We start from the raw sequence: 16,327 nt of genomic DNA, 5'->3' as shown, positions 1-16,327 counted from the left end.
GCCACTTTCTTGAGGGTAGTCAGGGATCAGCCATGAATGCTGGCCATGCCAGCAAACCACACTGCCTGAGAAATAAAATGCTTGGCCACGCACAGCATGTTCTATCTTCACAATTCTACTGCATATTATTGCAGATTGTAGGCATAACGTTTAACTCTGCACTTGGACCTTTTATTGGGCTTGTGGGACATTGCGCTTGGACATGCAGACAGGAATGCTGCAAGCGGCAGTGTTGTTGGGAATGACGTTTTTGCCGGGAGGTTGAACGTGAACTGCTCCAGGTTTTTGGCAACGGTCTTCACACAGATGTGAAGTTGCTGGCGGAATTACGAGGGTCAGAGATGAGATTCAGTGCATTCAAACTGATTCCAGGAATCCAGTTACAATCTTTCCCTTGTAACCGTCAGGAGTACACGTAGATTGCAGAATTGTTTACAGGCCAGACAAGTCGAGAATGGACAGACACAAGAAAAACTTGGCTGTGAATTAGCCAAACAATTTCTAATACAAAATACACAACAACTGCTCTGAGATTCAGCAATGGACAGGAACAAATATCCCACCATTGATCAACTTCATAAAGAACTGTGTGGAAGAATCATGGAGTGATACAAGAGCGATACAGCGTGGAAACAGGCCCTTCACAGAGTCATAGGGTGATACAGTGGCCACATAGCCTATCATGTCCCAGCTACACTAGTCATATAGTCATGGAGTGATACAGCGTGGAAACAAGCCCTTCACAGTGATACAGTGTGAAAACATGCCCTTTGGCTCAACCTGTCCACACCGGCCAACATGTCCCAGCTACACTAGTCCCACTTGCCTGCATTTGGTCCATATCCCTCCAAACCTGTCCTATCCATGTACCTGCCTCACTGTTTCTTAAACGTTGGGATAGTCCCAGCCTCAAATACCTCCACTGGCAGCTTGTTCCATACACCCACCATCCTTTATGTGAAAAAGTTACCCCTCAGATTACTATTAAATCTTTTCCCCTTCACCTTGAACCTATGTCCTCTGGTCCTCGATTCCCCTACTCTGGGCAAGAGACTCTGTGCGTCTACCTGATCTATTCCTCTCATGATTGTATACTCCTCTATAAGATCACCCATCATCCTCCTGCGCTCCAGGGAATAGAGACCCAGCCTGCTCAACCTGTCCCTATAGCTCACACCCTCGAGTCCTGGCTCCCTGTCTCTAAAGCTCAGGCCCTCTAGTCCTGGCAACATCAGACTGTGTTCCCACCAGGACCATCTGGGTGTTCCCCAACCGAAAGTCTTGGATGAACCACAGATTCCCAATTTCCTGAGGACTAGATCTGGGTGGGTACAAGGTCAGATAGGAAGTCCAGGTCTGACCTCCAGAAGGCCATGGTGGATATGGAGACATTCATGCATTATCTAAATGGGAGGATCAGACAGACGCTGGGCAACTGTGGCAGGGCTTGCACACCATCACAACTGGGCTTGCACACCATCACAACTGGGCTTGCACAATTGGGCTTGCACACCATCACAACTGGGCTTGCACACCATCACAACTGGGCTTGCACACCATCACAACTGGGCTTGCACAACAGGGCTTGCACACCATCACAACTGGGCTTGCACACCATCACAACTGGGCTTGCACAACAGGGCTTGCACACCATCACAACTGGGCTTGCACACCATCACAACTGGGCTTGCACAACAGGGCTTGCACACCATCACAACTGGGCTTGCACACCATCACAACAGAGCTTGCACACTATCACAACTGGGCTTGCACAACAGGGCTTGCACACCATCACAACAGAGCTTGCACACTATCACAACTGGGCTTGCACAACAGGGCTTGCAAACCATCACAACAGAGCTTGCACACTATCACAACTGGGCTTACACAACTGGGCTTGCACACCATCACAAGAGCTTGCACACCATCACAACAGAGCTTGCACACCATCACAACAGAGCTTGCACACCATCACAACAGAGCTTGCACACTATCACAACTGGGCTTGCACAACTGGGCTTGCAAACCATCACAACAGAGCTTGCACACTATCACAACTGGGCTTGCACACCGTCACAACAGGGCTTGCACACCATCACAACTGGGCTTGCACAACAGGGCTTGCACACCTGGGCTTGCACACCATCACAACTGGGCTTGCACACCGTCACTTCCTTTAAGGCAAACCCAAAGAGCTGAACCTACAGCAATGCGTTCAATGCTTTCTATGCTCACCTGGAACGGCAGAAGAACGATCGACCTTCACTGTCCCCAAACATTAAACTAATTAATGACATTGACAAATTAAGGTGGTGAATTTGTTTAAACTAATTCTCCATCGTTTGAGATGTGTAAAAACCTGGATGGATCACAGCCAAAATAGAGGGATGCCCTCCCTCCCTCTCATTGACGGTGAGAATGATTCATGTTGATGTCATGGATAGTCTGCATTTAATAACTCTTCTCACAATAGCTACTCTCAAATTAAACATTAGCCATCATTAATTTCAGTCAGGTCTTTAAAAGGTTTCTCTCTTGTGATCAATGGATCAATTTGGGAGAAGTGCTAATTCACAAATCCTACCAAATTAATCAATTTGAATTCAATAAATAATGCAAGAGCCATTTTCAAAATTAATTGTTTTTGAGATTACATGAAGTAGCTAGATTATAAATTTAAAGTATCATTAGCTTGAGTGTAATGTGGATGGGGGTGGAGGAATGCAGTAATGGAGAGATAATGTGGACAGGCTGAGGTACCCCGCTTGTTCTCTGGACACACGGACAAACACGCGCACACACACACACGCACGGACACACACGCACACACACACGCACACACACACGCAGACACACACGCACACACACACGGACACACGCACGCACACGGACACACACACGCAGACACACACGCGCACACACACACGGACACACACGCACACACACACACACGGACACGGACACACACACACACGGACACGCACACGCAGACGGACACACACACGCACACACACACACGGACATGGACACACACACACACACACACGGACACGCAGCACACACACGCACACACACACACGGACATGCAGCACACACACACAGACACACGCACACACACGCACACACACACACACAACTTACCTTGGAGTCATCTGGATGAACAGGAATGCTACACAATGTTAGCAAGTTCCTCAGTTCAGATTCACTGTAGGAGTTGAGTTCCTCTGGCTTGAAAACATCATCTTGCAACAGTCTTACCAACATTCTTGGATTTCCTATTGAAAGAAATCATGGCACGTAACTGATTGCAGGACAAGCACACGATTTATCATAGAACAGTACAGCACAGGCCCTTCGGCCCACAATGTTTGTGCTGAACATGAAGCTGTGAAACTGATCTCATTTGCCTGCATATAATCCATTTCCCTGCATATCCGTGTGCCTATCTAAAAGGTTCTTAAACACCACTATCGTATCTGCCTCTGCCACCATGCTTGAGAGTAATAATAATAATGGATGGGATTTATATAGCGCCTTTCTAATACTCAAGGCGCTTTACATCGCATTATTCATTCACTCCTCAGTCACACTCGGTGGTGGTAAGCTACTTCTGTAGCCACAGCTGCCCTGGGGCAGACTGACGGAAGCGTGGCTGCCAATCTGCGCCTACGGCCCCTCCGACCACCACCAATCACTCACACACATTCACACACAGGCAAAGGTGGGTGAAGTGTCTTGCCCAAGGACACAACGACAGTATGCACTCCAAGCGGGATTCGAACCGGCTACCTTCCGGTTGCCAGCCGAACACTTAGCCCATTGTGCCATCTGTCGTCCCAAAGTGTAGCTACTGTAAGGGCCGTATGGCCTACTCCAGCACCTATTGTCTATTGTATATTATTGTCTATTGTCTATTTTAATTGTTTTCATCATTAAAATGTCATGCCAGAGATAAATGTCAACCCTGTAGGATTTACAGCAAGGCTTCATGGCTTTCAAACCTATCGGAGGAACATGCTGGTCGGTGACTTGATGTTGGTCACAAATGCTGCTGGAGTAAACACAGAGGTAGACTTGGACAAAAAGCACAAAAGATGTTCAAGACTACCAAAGAAAATAATCTTGTCGTAGCAGTAGTCATCGAGTTGTACAGAACGGAAGCATTGGGCCAACTCAAACATGCTGACTAAGATGTCCCATCTAAACTTGCCCCATTTAGCCCATATCTTTCCTAACCATGTACCTGCCATGTTTATTTTACATTTTGTTATTATATCTACCTCAACGACCTCCTCTGGCAACTTGTTCCATATACCCACCACTCTGTGTGGAAAAAACCTTGCCCCTCAGGTTCCTATAAGAGGAAGATGCCTGAACTGTGGTGCCTTCCCTCACAGTGGGGAACGTTGATCCCGCTGTGTGGGGGATGTCCATGTTAAACTCTATCGTGTACTGTGTTCTGTTTATTCATGTGGATGTACGGTAACTCAAATCTCACTGTACCAATTGGTGCATGTGACAATATATGTAACTTGAACTTGAACTATTAAATCTTTCCTCTCTCACATGAAACCTATATCCTCTGGTTTTTGATGAAGTCACCCCCTCACGGTTTACACCTCTACAAGATCACCCCTCAGCCTCCTGCACTCCAAGGAATGAAGTCCCAGCCTGCCCTTCCTCCCCCTGTGGCACAGACACTCGAGTTCTGGCAACATTATCTCTGCAGCTTAATGGCACCTTCCCTACAGCAGTGAACCTGGTCATCTGTAATTGACATTTTACTTATTGGGATTTAGCTGCACTGAAGACCAAAAACATAAACAACAATTCCATCCCTGAAAAGATCAAAACAAAAAAACAAAGCACAAATCACACTGATGTATAATACTGACGGATATGATGGATCAAGAGTCCCAAACCCCAAACGTCACCTATCCCCACATGCTGCCTGACCCACTGAGTTACTCCCGCACCTTGTATCTTTTTTTTGCAAGCCAGCATCTGTAGTTCCTTGTGTCTTCTTGGAATTAGAAATTTGAAACTGAATTTATAGCTACAATGAATTGCTGGCATATACATTTTTATTCTCCTTTTGACATTTAGCCGTCTAGCTGGAACAAACATGCCAGCCTCTGGTTAGCACGAGGAAGATTGTGTACAGTTGTGTTCAGAGCAGTCTGATGAAGGGACCCGACCCAAAATCTTTTTCTTCAGACATGCTGCCTGACCCCACTGAGTTACTCCAGCACTGTGTGTCTATCTTCGGTGTATACCAGGATCTGCGATCCTTTCCACACAATGTGTACATAAACATCAGACTCCAACACACACAGAATGTAAACATCTTACCAGCAACTGGCAGTGGCTGTGGGTTCTTGTCTTTCTCACTATTAACCACCACAGGCCCTCTCAGGAGGGGCGGGATGAATGGAGCAATTATGGAGGCATCGAATTTCGTGATGGGAATGCTGGATGGGAAGACCGCCTGCTCGATGGCTTCGTTCTCCATGGTGGACCAGAAATCCTCCACGTTAACTTCATCCGAGGTGAGGAAATCAGGCCAGGTGAACTGGGAGAGAGACGGCACAATCAAAGCTGGTTCATAAGTCACAGGAGCAGAATTAGGCCATTTGGCCCAACAAGTCTATTCCACCATTCAATCATGGCTGATCTATCTTTCCCTCTCAATCCCTTCTCCTGCCGTCTCCCCACAACTCCGAACGCCCGCACTAATCAAGAATCTATCAATCTCCGCCAATCTCATCACCCTCTGTCTCCCACTCCATTCACCCTGAGTGCTGGCCATTCCTGGCAAGTTGGTTTAAAGGGCTGCATCAAACTGAGTGAGGTATGCCCGCCACAACCAGGCCTAATGGATCAAAATATTGTGTGGGAGACAGAGCCAGCACAACCTGGTCTAGGTGTACCGCAGGTACACTGTAAATATAGTTATTGAAGTGAGAGAGGGGTTCCCCTGTGGCTCTGCATGTGAGCACACACACAAGACTGGAAACATGAAGAGGAGTAAGCTAGTCAGAGCCACATTCAGCAAGACCTGCTGCTTCAACACCATTTCCCCATCGTTCCCCAGCATCCTCACCACAGCTCAATAAACATCAATGATGCAGCCCCCAGTGTTCACAGTTACAAAGATTCATCATCTTTTAGTTTAATTCAGTTTAGAGATACAACGCGGAAACAGGCCCTTCGGCCCACTGAGTCCGCCCCGACCCCCGCACATTAACGCTGTCCTACACACACTAGGGACAATTTACAATTATACCAAGCCAATTAGCTACAACCCTGTACGTCTTTGGGGTGTGGGAGGAAACCAAAGATCTCAGAGAAACCCCACGCAGGTCACGGGTAGAACGTACAGACTCCGTGTAGACAGCACCCGTAGTCAGGATGGAACCCGGGTCTCTGGCACTGCAAGCATTGTGAGGCAGCAACTCTACCACCACAGCACCATGCCGGCCTTTTGAATTAAGAAATTGCCTTTCATTTCAATCCCAAATACCCGACCCCCTAATTTTGAAACTGATCACTCGTTTAGTCTGGTACATGATTCTTGTGTCATCACCAATGTTACAAATGTTATACTTGATCCCCCCCAGCTATATAATTGATAAAAATGGATAGCTGGGGTGCAAGCTCCAACTCCTGCACTACCCACAGAAACACTCTGAACTTTTCACCACAATGGGATTTTGCAACAGGAGGGGAAGGGCCAATTGTAATTGCAGTTGGAACTGCTGCGGCTGGCAGGGGAAGTACAATTGGAAATGTTTTTAAAGCCCACTGATGAGGTAGGCAGGGGAGTGAGTGCTGGAATCTTACGTTGGGGAACAGGTTAAGTTGCGTTGGGGGACCACCACTGAGTGGTGGAATATTGCTTTGGGAGACCACACCGTTGGGGGAGCATGCATATTCTCATTCACATTCTTCATTAAAATCATTCCTGCCAGCTTCCAACACACTTTGATAAAATATTGTGACACTGGAACTCAGCAGCTCAGAGCTTTTCATCTCACAAGAGGGGGAGGGGGGGGGGGGGCGAATTGCTACTGCACACACAGGGCAAGTGCAATTGGGATTTGTTTTAAAGCCTTTACTGCTGAGGGAGGCAGGGGAGTGCTGGAATCGTACGTTGGGGAACGGCTTGGGTTGGAGACCACGCCTCCCGTAGGGGCTACGGGTAGGGAACGGGTGTGTTGGGGGAGCAGACACAACGGGTCTGCACTTGGTCTAGTAATTGATAAAAATACAATAGTTGGGGTCCAAGCTCCATCCACCAGCCCTATGTTTATGCTCTCATCTATTTTCTTCCATTCAGCAGCTCTCAATGCGCAATTATATAGTAATCCTATTTCCATGTGCTCTGCCTTTGTTCAGCAAACATGTCCCCGCCCTGTATTCATTTACACTTTCCATTCCATTCAGTTCCTATTCCCATACTAGTTAGCAGATGGCACTGGCAAGTTACTGGGAACCATCACAGGAACAAGGAACTGCAGATGCTAATGAATATATAAAAAGACACAAAGTGCCGAGTAACTCAGCATGTCAAGCAGCATTTTTAGAGAACATGGATAGGCAAAGTGTACAGGAAGGAACTGCAGATGCCGATTTAAACCAAAGACAGACACTAAAAGCTGGAGTAACTCAGCGGTACAGGCAGCATCTCTGGAGAGAAGGAATGGATAACGTTTCAGGTCATGAGTTTGAAAAAGGGTCCCGAACCACAGATGCTGCCTGACCCGCTGAGTTACTCCAGCACTCTGTGAAACGTCACCTATCCATGTTCTCCACAGGATGCTGCCTGACCCGCTGAGTTACTCCAGCATGCTGGCCGAAACGCTGAGTTTACTCAGCACTCTGGGACGTCACCTATCAATGTTACTCCACAGACTGCTCGACCCGCTGAGTTACTCACAGCACTCTGTGAACGTACATACACTATCCATGTTCTCCACCGATGCTGCCTCGAACCCGCTGAGTTACTCCAGCACTCTGTGAAACGTCAACTATCCATGTTCTCAACAGATGCTGCCTGACCCGCTGAGTACTCCAGCACTCTCGTGAAGCGTCCCTATCCCCATGTTCTCAACGGATGTGCCGACCCACTGAGTTACTCCAGCCAACATTGTCCTACAGGAAACTCCTCCATTACATTGCCAGTCATCCTGCGTGCATTGATCACAATCTAAAAAGGGATCGGACGAAATCACATGTTCTTGCAAGATCAAAAATAATCCGTGGTTAAAACAAATCAGTGATGATATGTAAGCTGTTTAAATGTACCTCAACATTCTTTAGTGCTAGAACATTGGCAGAGTTTCTTTGCGCTACTTCCAGCTTGGCTGCTATTCCACAGATACCACATATCATGTCATTATAATCGCGAATGGTCAGAGACTCAAACGCCCAATATCCACTCCACACCAGCTCTCGGAGCTGATTCAGCTGCTCCTCCGACAAGGTTTTCTCTGCAAAGTAAATCAGACAACATTCAATTAATCGTTCTCCATTTCTGTGGGAGCAAAAGTCAGACCCGATTCATCCAATAATCAAACCTATATTCATCTGGGGCCATGTTGCCTTTTTCCCCATACTGGTAGAAATGATCTTGGAGCCAGGTAGCTCAAATGTATAGACTACAATGAGTATTGTCAGAGAGCCGGGCAATGTGGCTGGATGGTTCACGCTGCTGTTGCTAACAAACATGGGCTACAATCTGAGTGAACGAAAGGTTGTTAAACAAACACAGCAAGTGAAGTGCAGCAATACATCGACTCGTTGCTAAATTCGATGGTCCACGGTGTGTACTGTCAGTAGTTCATGGAACAGAGCTCTTAATAAAACTTTGATTTGAAAAGAAAATACATTTAAAACTAGCTGGTTTAGGAATTCTCATTCTATTGTTTTATTCTTTGGAATAATACTTCATTTTCTCTGATATTTTATTATTTTGCAACTAAATAAGAATTTTATAACAAGAGCAGATGATGCTCTAACAACAGCACGGGTTTAGGATGAGAGGGGGAAAGTTTAGATGAGATGTGCGGGGCAAGTATTTTACAAAGGTGACGAGTGCCTGGAGCACGCTGCCGGGGGTGGTGTTTGAAGCAGATACGCTAGTGGCTTTTGGATAAGCATGTGGACATGCAGGGAATGGTGGCGTATGGATTATGTACTGTCTTGGCATCATGTCTGGCACAGACGTTGTGGGCCGAAGGGCCTGGTCTTGTGCTGGACAGTTCCGTGTTGCAAGATTCCATGCTGACATTGACGACTACATGTGCTGCATGTTAAAAGCAACAAATCTGTCACGTCAACATTTGGGGAATACACCAGGAGTTGATGTTGATTCACTACTGTTGGGTCGCACGTATAGCACTCAGGCATTTTGCATGCCTTTACAGTTTATCCAAGGAGTGAAACTAAATTCAACAGATTTAAATCAAAATACAAATGAGGCATTGGAAAACTGAAAAACAAATATTTTTTATAGGCACAAGAAACTGCAGATGCTGGTGTACAAAAAACCCCACAAAGTGCTGGTGTATGTAAATGCATCAGGTAGTATCTCTAGAGGACATAGCTACCTTTTATACTGAAAGCACTGTCCCACTGTACGAGTCCATTCAAACAGTTCTCCCGTGTTTGCCCTGGTGGGGGGGGGGGGGGGGTTTGTAGGTTAATTAGCCCTCAGTAAATAGCCCCAAATGTGTAGGGAGTGAATGAGAAAGTGGGATAAGATAGAACTACTGTGAATAGTTGATCAATGGATGGTCAGTGTGGAGACAGTGTGGGCCAGTTTCTATGCTGTTTCTCTAAACTAAACACTCCCAATGGATAAACGTTCTCACGCTATTATTTGGAAGAGCTGCAAGAATCATCCTGGATCTGCGCCTCAATATCTGTGCCTCAACCACAAAGCAAAAAGCTGCATCTTCAACTTTACACCAATGGCCAGACTTCACCAGGACAGAATTGACGTAGAATGATTTGAAATTTAGATAGAAGAATGCAAAAGACTCCATATGAGGGCAAAGGAAGAGACCACATGAATTAGGATGAGGTCGGGGTGAAGAAAGATGGGCAAGGATCATGTAACGCATAGCAACGGGGACAGACCAGTTATCCTCCCTCTGTACTGCAGCCGGAGTACAAACACATTATTCGTCAAACGCAGCTTGACAAATGTTATGACCAGCTGTTATCTTTCACATAACTGATGAATCAGTCATTTGGGAAACAGCAGAACTGTTTGCCCAGACTGAAGCATCTAGTTGGCAAAATGCATTGAAGTTTGGAACTTGTGTCTCCAAATTCCGAGGAGCAGCCAACAAAAGAAGTCGAGATTCTTCTCCACAAGGTCTTTGTCAAGCAGCTTTACAGTACTTTCAAATCAGTACAATTTTGGTTGGGCTCATCAATCAACCATTACCACGTTTTAGTTGCATGCAAGATTTTAATTGTGGAACTAAAGAAAAAAATCAACATCATTTAAAAATACCGACACGCAACATCTCTGGAGAGAAGGAATCGGTGACGTTTCGGGTCAAGACCTTCAGTCTGAAGAAGGGTCTCGGCCCGAAAAGTCACCCATTCCTTCTCTGCAGGAAGCATGTTCCCGATTTTGGGGGAGTCCAAAACCAGGGGCCACAGTTTAAGAATAAGGGGTAAGCCATTTAGAACAGAGACGAGGAAACACTTTTTCTCACAGAGAGTGGTGAGATTGTGGAATTCTCTGCCTCAGAGGGCGGTGGAGGCCGGTTCTCTGGATCCTTTCAAGAGAGAGCTAGATAGGGCTCTTAAAGATAGCGGAGTCAGGGGATATGGGGAGAAGGCAGGAACGAGGTACTGATTGAGGAAGATCAGCCATGATCACATTGAATAGCGGGTGCTGGCTCGAAGGGCCGAATGGCCTACTCCTGCACCTATTGTCTCATGTCCAGAGATGCTGCCTGAGTTACTCCAGCATTTTGAGTCTATCTTTGGTTTAAACTAGCATCTGCACTTGCTTCCTACAGACTTTAAACAGTGATTGCAAATCCTTTTAGTCTACTTCTAAATGCTTTGTGATGTTCTAGTTGTGAGTGATGCTGTTATTGAGGAATGGAACAGAGGCCTCTACATGAGACAGTCACAAAGTGCTGGAGGAAGAGCAAAGGGAATGGACTGACAATGTGTTGATTTGGGACCTTCCTATAGACTCCAGCATCTGCAGTCTCTTGTGTCTCCATATTACTGCTCCACTGCTAAATCCCCTACGTATGCCTACTTTGAAGAAGTTCTTCTCCTCTCAGGCCCACAAGTCCAGGCAACATCCTAGTGATCTCTTCTTTGTACCTTTTCCCACATGATGGCATCCGTCCAATAATTGGGAGACCAGAATTATCAAACACATTGATTTAAAGAATAAAAGCACAAAACAAATGCGTCGAATGCAATAAAAACGATCTCTAAATATCAAGGATTCAGTCAGAAATAAAATCAACTGCTATTAAAGTGAAGGAAAAGATAGTTCAGCTGGTTGGATTTCTACTGCAGATATCGTTGGGTATTGTTTTGTCATGTCTGACACGTTCTCACTCTAGCTGGATCCAGTGTGTGGTCAATTCCAAAAACAGTCCATTAATCTTCACCTTTATGCAACCTGTCATTTCATCATCTTGTAACAAAACTGAAGATTACTTTCATTCCCAAATTGAATTGAATGGAATACATTTTATCTGCCAAGTATGAACACATACAAGGAATTTGCCTTGGTGCTCCGCTCGCCAGTAACAACACAATATACAGTAGACAATTAAAAATAAAACATTATAATTTAAACATGTGAAGAATGAAATAAAATACCAGAGCACAAGGAGGCTACAGATTTTTGGTTATTGAGTAGAGCTACTGCTCGTGGGGAAAAAAGCTGTTTTATGTCTGGCTGTGGCGGCTTTGACAGTCCGGAGTCGCCTTCCAGTGGGAAGTGATTCAAAGAGTTTGTGGCCAGGGTGAGAGGGGTCAGATATGATCTTACCCGCTCGCTTACTTCCACATTAGTTTGTCCACTATACTAAAGCTGTTGGTGAACCCCACCTCTCTGTCCTCATCCTCCTGCATTACTCCAGTGGCGATCGATTCCACACCAAGACATAACACCTTGCCTTTTAATAAGATTCATTCCAGCCTCCCAGACTCAAATGTTAATAACCTGGCTTAGTTTGGATTTCCTGCAGATTTGGTTTGTCTGTGCGGTATCCATAACAAACGTCTCGGGTTATCTCAGTTCACACCTCGACTTTCCCCACTGATGCTGACTTTAAGTAGACTTGTCTTGGTCGCATCACCAGAATCTTTCATCACTCCTTCTCTTCCAATTTGTAATTGGACCTTTTAGCTTTCCACACAATCACAGATTGCTCCCGTCTCATCCGAACCCCCTACTCGTTCATTATTTACAGTCCTGATGAAATGTTAGCAATGTGAAATGCCAACTCCCAGGAGGCTGACTGACCAGCTGAGTATTTTTGGAGCATTTTGTTTTTGATTTCCAGGACCTGCAGTTTTCTAATTCACATGACATTACCTGTGATTTTTTGAACAGAGTCCAATATCAGGGTGGTTACAGCTCTGGGATCTTCTCCAAGCTTAATACAATTCCGGATTTTGAACAGCAAGTCTAAACTGACCAAAAGCTTGTTTCCAATGTTAAATAAACCTGGAAAAATTCAACATCAAATGAAACTGCACATAAAAAAAGGGAAATGTTAATAGACATAGCAACAATAGAGTGCGTTTGTTAATGGCACAGCAATGCATCCGTGGATTTGTTTCTACTTGAACTTGAATTGAAGCTACATTTTATAAAAACACACTGTCATTGAAATCAAGATGGCTTTATATTAAAACATTCAGAACAAATCTAAAACAGACATAAAGTAATTAAACACAATTGCAAATCCTTAGTGAGTCAGTTGTCAATATAATTACTGAGTGATCAAACTTTAATGGAATGTTTGAGAAGGAACTGCAGATGCTGAAAAAAATCGGGTAGATAAAAATGCTGAAGAAACTTCCGCCCCCACCACCCCCACATCAGTCTGATGAAGGGTCTCGACCAGTAACGTCACCTATTTCCTTCACTCCATAGATGCTGCCTCACCCGCTGACTTTCTCCAGCATTTTTATCTACATCAAACTTTAATGGAAGATACATTTTTACCTTTACTCCACGTTTTTAACAGAATTGTCTAATTGTTATGGAATAGAGTAAGAAAGTGTTCCACTGTGTAAACCTTCTCCACACACCAGGAAAATTACATTCACAGACCTATCCTTTCCTTTCATGGCCATCTTCTGAAAACTATGTGGGTAGGGATTAACTCAGACAAGAGGCCCACGCGACCAGGGTAAACTTTAAAATAAAAGCCGATCTCATAAAAAACAAAATTAAAGGAATGATCTCACCTCAAAATGTATTAAAATAGAACAGCAGGCAGCCTGTAATGTCGGGTTTGTTAATGCAATACATGGCATACACTTGGAATAAGCTAGATATCAGCAAACCATCTCCAAGCATAACTGCTTCATGTAAGCACGGCAACAATTATAATTTATAGTTACATAATCCTTCTGTTCTACCGCATTCTTTTCTTTTCTGGTTCTTACTAAGAATTAACTACCTCGGTATAATCCAGAATTTAGTTGGTTGGATGAATCAGATTGAATTCAGTTGAGCTGATGCAGAGGTTGAGACCTGATGGTATAGTTATGAGAGGCAACGGTCGGGTGTACAGTCAGATACGCTGTCCCCAAAGAGTGGCAAGCATAGATTTAAGGTGAGAGGGGCAGAGATGTACGTGGTCAGTGTTGTTTTTACACAGAGGGTGGTGGGTGCCTGCAACATACTGCCAGGGGTGGTGGTGGAGGCGGATATTGTGGCATTTAGATCGGCACATGGATATGCAGAGAATGGATCACGTGTAGACAAGCATGAGCTTAACTTGCCATTGTGTTTAGCACAGACACTGTGGGCCGAAGGGCCTGTTGGGGTGCTGCACTGTTGTAAGTTCTATGAATAACTGTTGGAACACACTAACTCACCTGAGTTGATGTCGGTGAAGTTATGCAGTGCGAGGCAGTGTGGATTCATGCAGACTTTGGTCTGGACTATAACTACCTGGAACTGGCTTTCTGTCAGCAGCCAGCACTCCTCAGGGCTCGCAGATGAACTACAACACAAACACAAGCACGTCACAAACTTTGGGAGAGGGAGAGAGAGAGGGGGGGGGGGGAGAGGGAGAGAGAGGGAGGGGGGGGAGAGAGAGAGGAGAGAGAGGGGGGGGGGGGGAGAGGGAGAGAGGAGGAGAGGGGAGGAGAGAGAGAGGGGGGAGAGGGAGGGGGTAGAGAGAGGAGAGAGAGGGGGGAGAGAGAGAGGAGAGAGAGGAGAGAGAGGGGAGAGAGGGGAGAGAGGGGAGAGAGGGGAGAGAGAGGGGAGAGAGAGGGGAGAGAGGGGAGAGAGGGGAGAGAGAGGAGAGAGAGGGAAGAGAGGGGAGAGAGGGGAGAGAGGGGGGAGAGAGGGGGGAGAGGGGAGAGAGGGGGAGAGGGGAGAGGGGGAGAGAGGGGAGAGAGGGGAGAGAGGGGAGAGGGGGAGAGGGGGAGAGAGGGGGAGAGGGGGAGAGAGGGGAGAGGGGGGGGGGGAGGGGGAGGGGGAGGGGGAGGGGGAGGGGGAGGGGGAGGGGGAGGGGGAGGGGGAGGGGGAGGGGGAGGGGGAGGGGGAGGGGGAGGGGGAGGGGGGGGGGGAGGGGGGGGGGGAGGGGGAGGGGGAGGGGGAGGGGGAGCCCTTCCTTGGGCTTCGTTACTTTCTCGTAGAATTGTGTTAGATGCAGAGTACAGTTTAATAAAAATTGCCGTACAAATCAGCAGCTGCATTTCGAAAATGTGCTGTGGATGGAGTCCAAGAATACTCAGCAAAATACACTTTTACTGGATTGAGTTCAACAGAAGTGCATACATTTATACCGCAGGCAGACAGATGATTGAAGTAGAGAAATGAACTTTAATAGCCCCACACTATCATGCTAAAGCGAATACAAAGCTTACTGCCATCTACTGGTGTCTACTCAAATTATTGCAGAACTATTTGGAAGCAGCTTGTGTGGAAGCTGCAGTATGCAGCTGGTCGAAGGGCCGAATGGCCTACTCCTGCACCTATTGTTTGTTGTATGAGAAAGGTTAAGATAGGTGTAGAGCACAACAACCTTTAGGCATTCATTGATACACATCAGATATCCATTGACGTGCCCCAATGATTTACAAAGCTCTTCAAACATGATCAACGTAATCCCCAACATCTTAACCTTTGTCACAATGCAGCTTCCACACTAGTTTGTTTTTCAGTTAAATGACGCCCAACCTGCCCACACCGACCAACATGCCCCATCCATCTACACTAGTCCCACCTGCCTGCGTTAGGCCTCTATCCCTCCAAGCCTGTCCTATCCACGTACCTGTCTAAATGTTTCCTAAACTACCTCCTCCCGCAGCTCGTTCCACACACCTACCAACCTTTGGTGTAAAAACGTTACCCCTCGGGTTTCTATTAAATCCTCGTCCCCCCTCATCTTAAAATATATCATCATAAATGTACAAGACATTTGGACAGATACATGGATAGGAGAGGTTTAGAGGAACAGGTGGTAAACGCGGGCAGGTGGCACGAGCGTAGATGAAGCAGCCCGGTCACCATGGGCAAGTTGGGCCAAAGGGACTGTTGTTGCTGCGTGGCTCTGTAAATTAACTGTTGCATTGTGGCTTGCAATCACTTGTGGAGTAAATGGAGATAAATAACCCTGGGCAGCCTAAAGGGGCTGTCCCACTTGGGCCACCTAATTGGCAAGTTTAGAAGAGTTTGAAAAAATGTCATGTTGAAGACCTCCTTCGACTATGATGAAGACTATCTACCACTACCTTCGACTACCCTCGATTACCTACGACCAGCATGGCGACCTACTACGACTAAACCTACGATTAAAAAATGTATCGATTTTTTCCATGTGCAGGAACCAGAGATGGACTTGCCCCTTTCATTAAGATCACAACTAATGTGACAGCAGAGTGGCTGCTTTGTGTGTTTTCCAACAGCTAAACGCACTCTAGAGATACAGCGCAGAAACAGCCCCTGCAACCCACCGAGACCGCATCGTCCAACGATCACCCGTACACTAGTTCTATCCTACGCATCGGGGACAAGGTACAGATGACCATTAACCCACAAACCTGTACCTCTTTGGAATGTGGGTGGAAACCGGAGCACCCGGAG

The 16,327-nt window shown here is 46.2% G+C and overlaps 1 protein-coding gene across 2 annotated transcripts in view; it reads right to left on the bottom strand.

Annotated features, from left to right (window-relative positions):
• The window catches only part of hmgxb3 (HMG-box containing 3), a 68,536-nt gene that overhangs the window by 17,504 nt on the left and 34,705 nt on the right, over positions 1 to 16,327 (bottom strand). For both annotated transcript variants that reach the window (XM_033029197.1, XM_033029198.1), the window contains exons 13-17: positions 14,110 to 14,237; positions 12,593 to 12,724; positions 8,308 to 8,492; positions 5,353 to 5,572; positions 3,142 to 3,275 (exon numbers count right to left, since the gene is read on the bottom strand). In XM_033029197.1, coding sequence (XP_032885088.1) covers positions 3,142 to 3,275; positions 5,353 to 5,572; positions 8,308 to 8,492; positions 12,593 to 12,724; positions 14,110 to 14,237 — 799 coding nt within the window. The remainder of the gene's footprint in view (positions 1 to 3,141; positions 3,276 to 5,352; positions 5,573 to 8,307; positions 8,493 to 12,592; positions 12,725 to 14,109; positions 14,238 to 16,327) is intronic.

The sequence above is a fragment of the Amblyraja radiata genome, chromosome 11 (assembly GCF_010909765.2).
Source record: "Amblyraja radiata isolate CabotCenter1 chromosome 11, sAmbRad1.1.pri, whole genome shotgun sequence".
In the NCBI taxonomy this organism is placed as follows: Eukaryota; Metazoa; Chordata; class Chondrichthyes; order Rajiformes; family Rajidae; genus Amblyraja; species Amblyraja radiata.
Note: the sequence above shows the minus strand (reverse complement) of the source record. Positions and strands in the feature narration are given on the sequence as shown.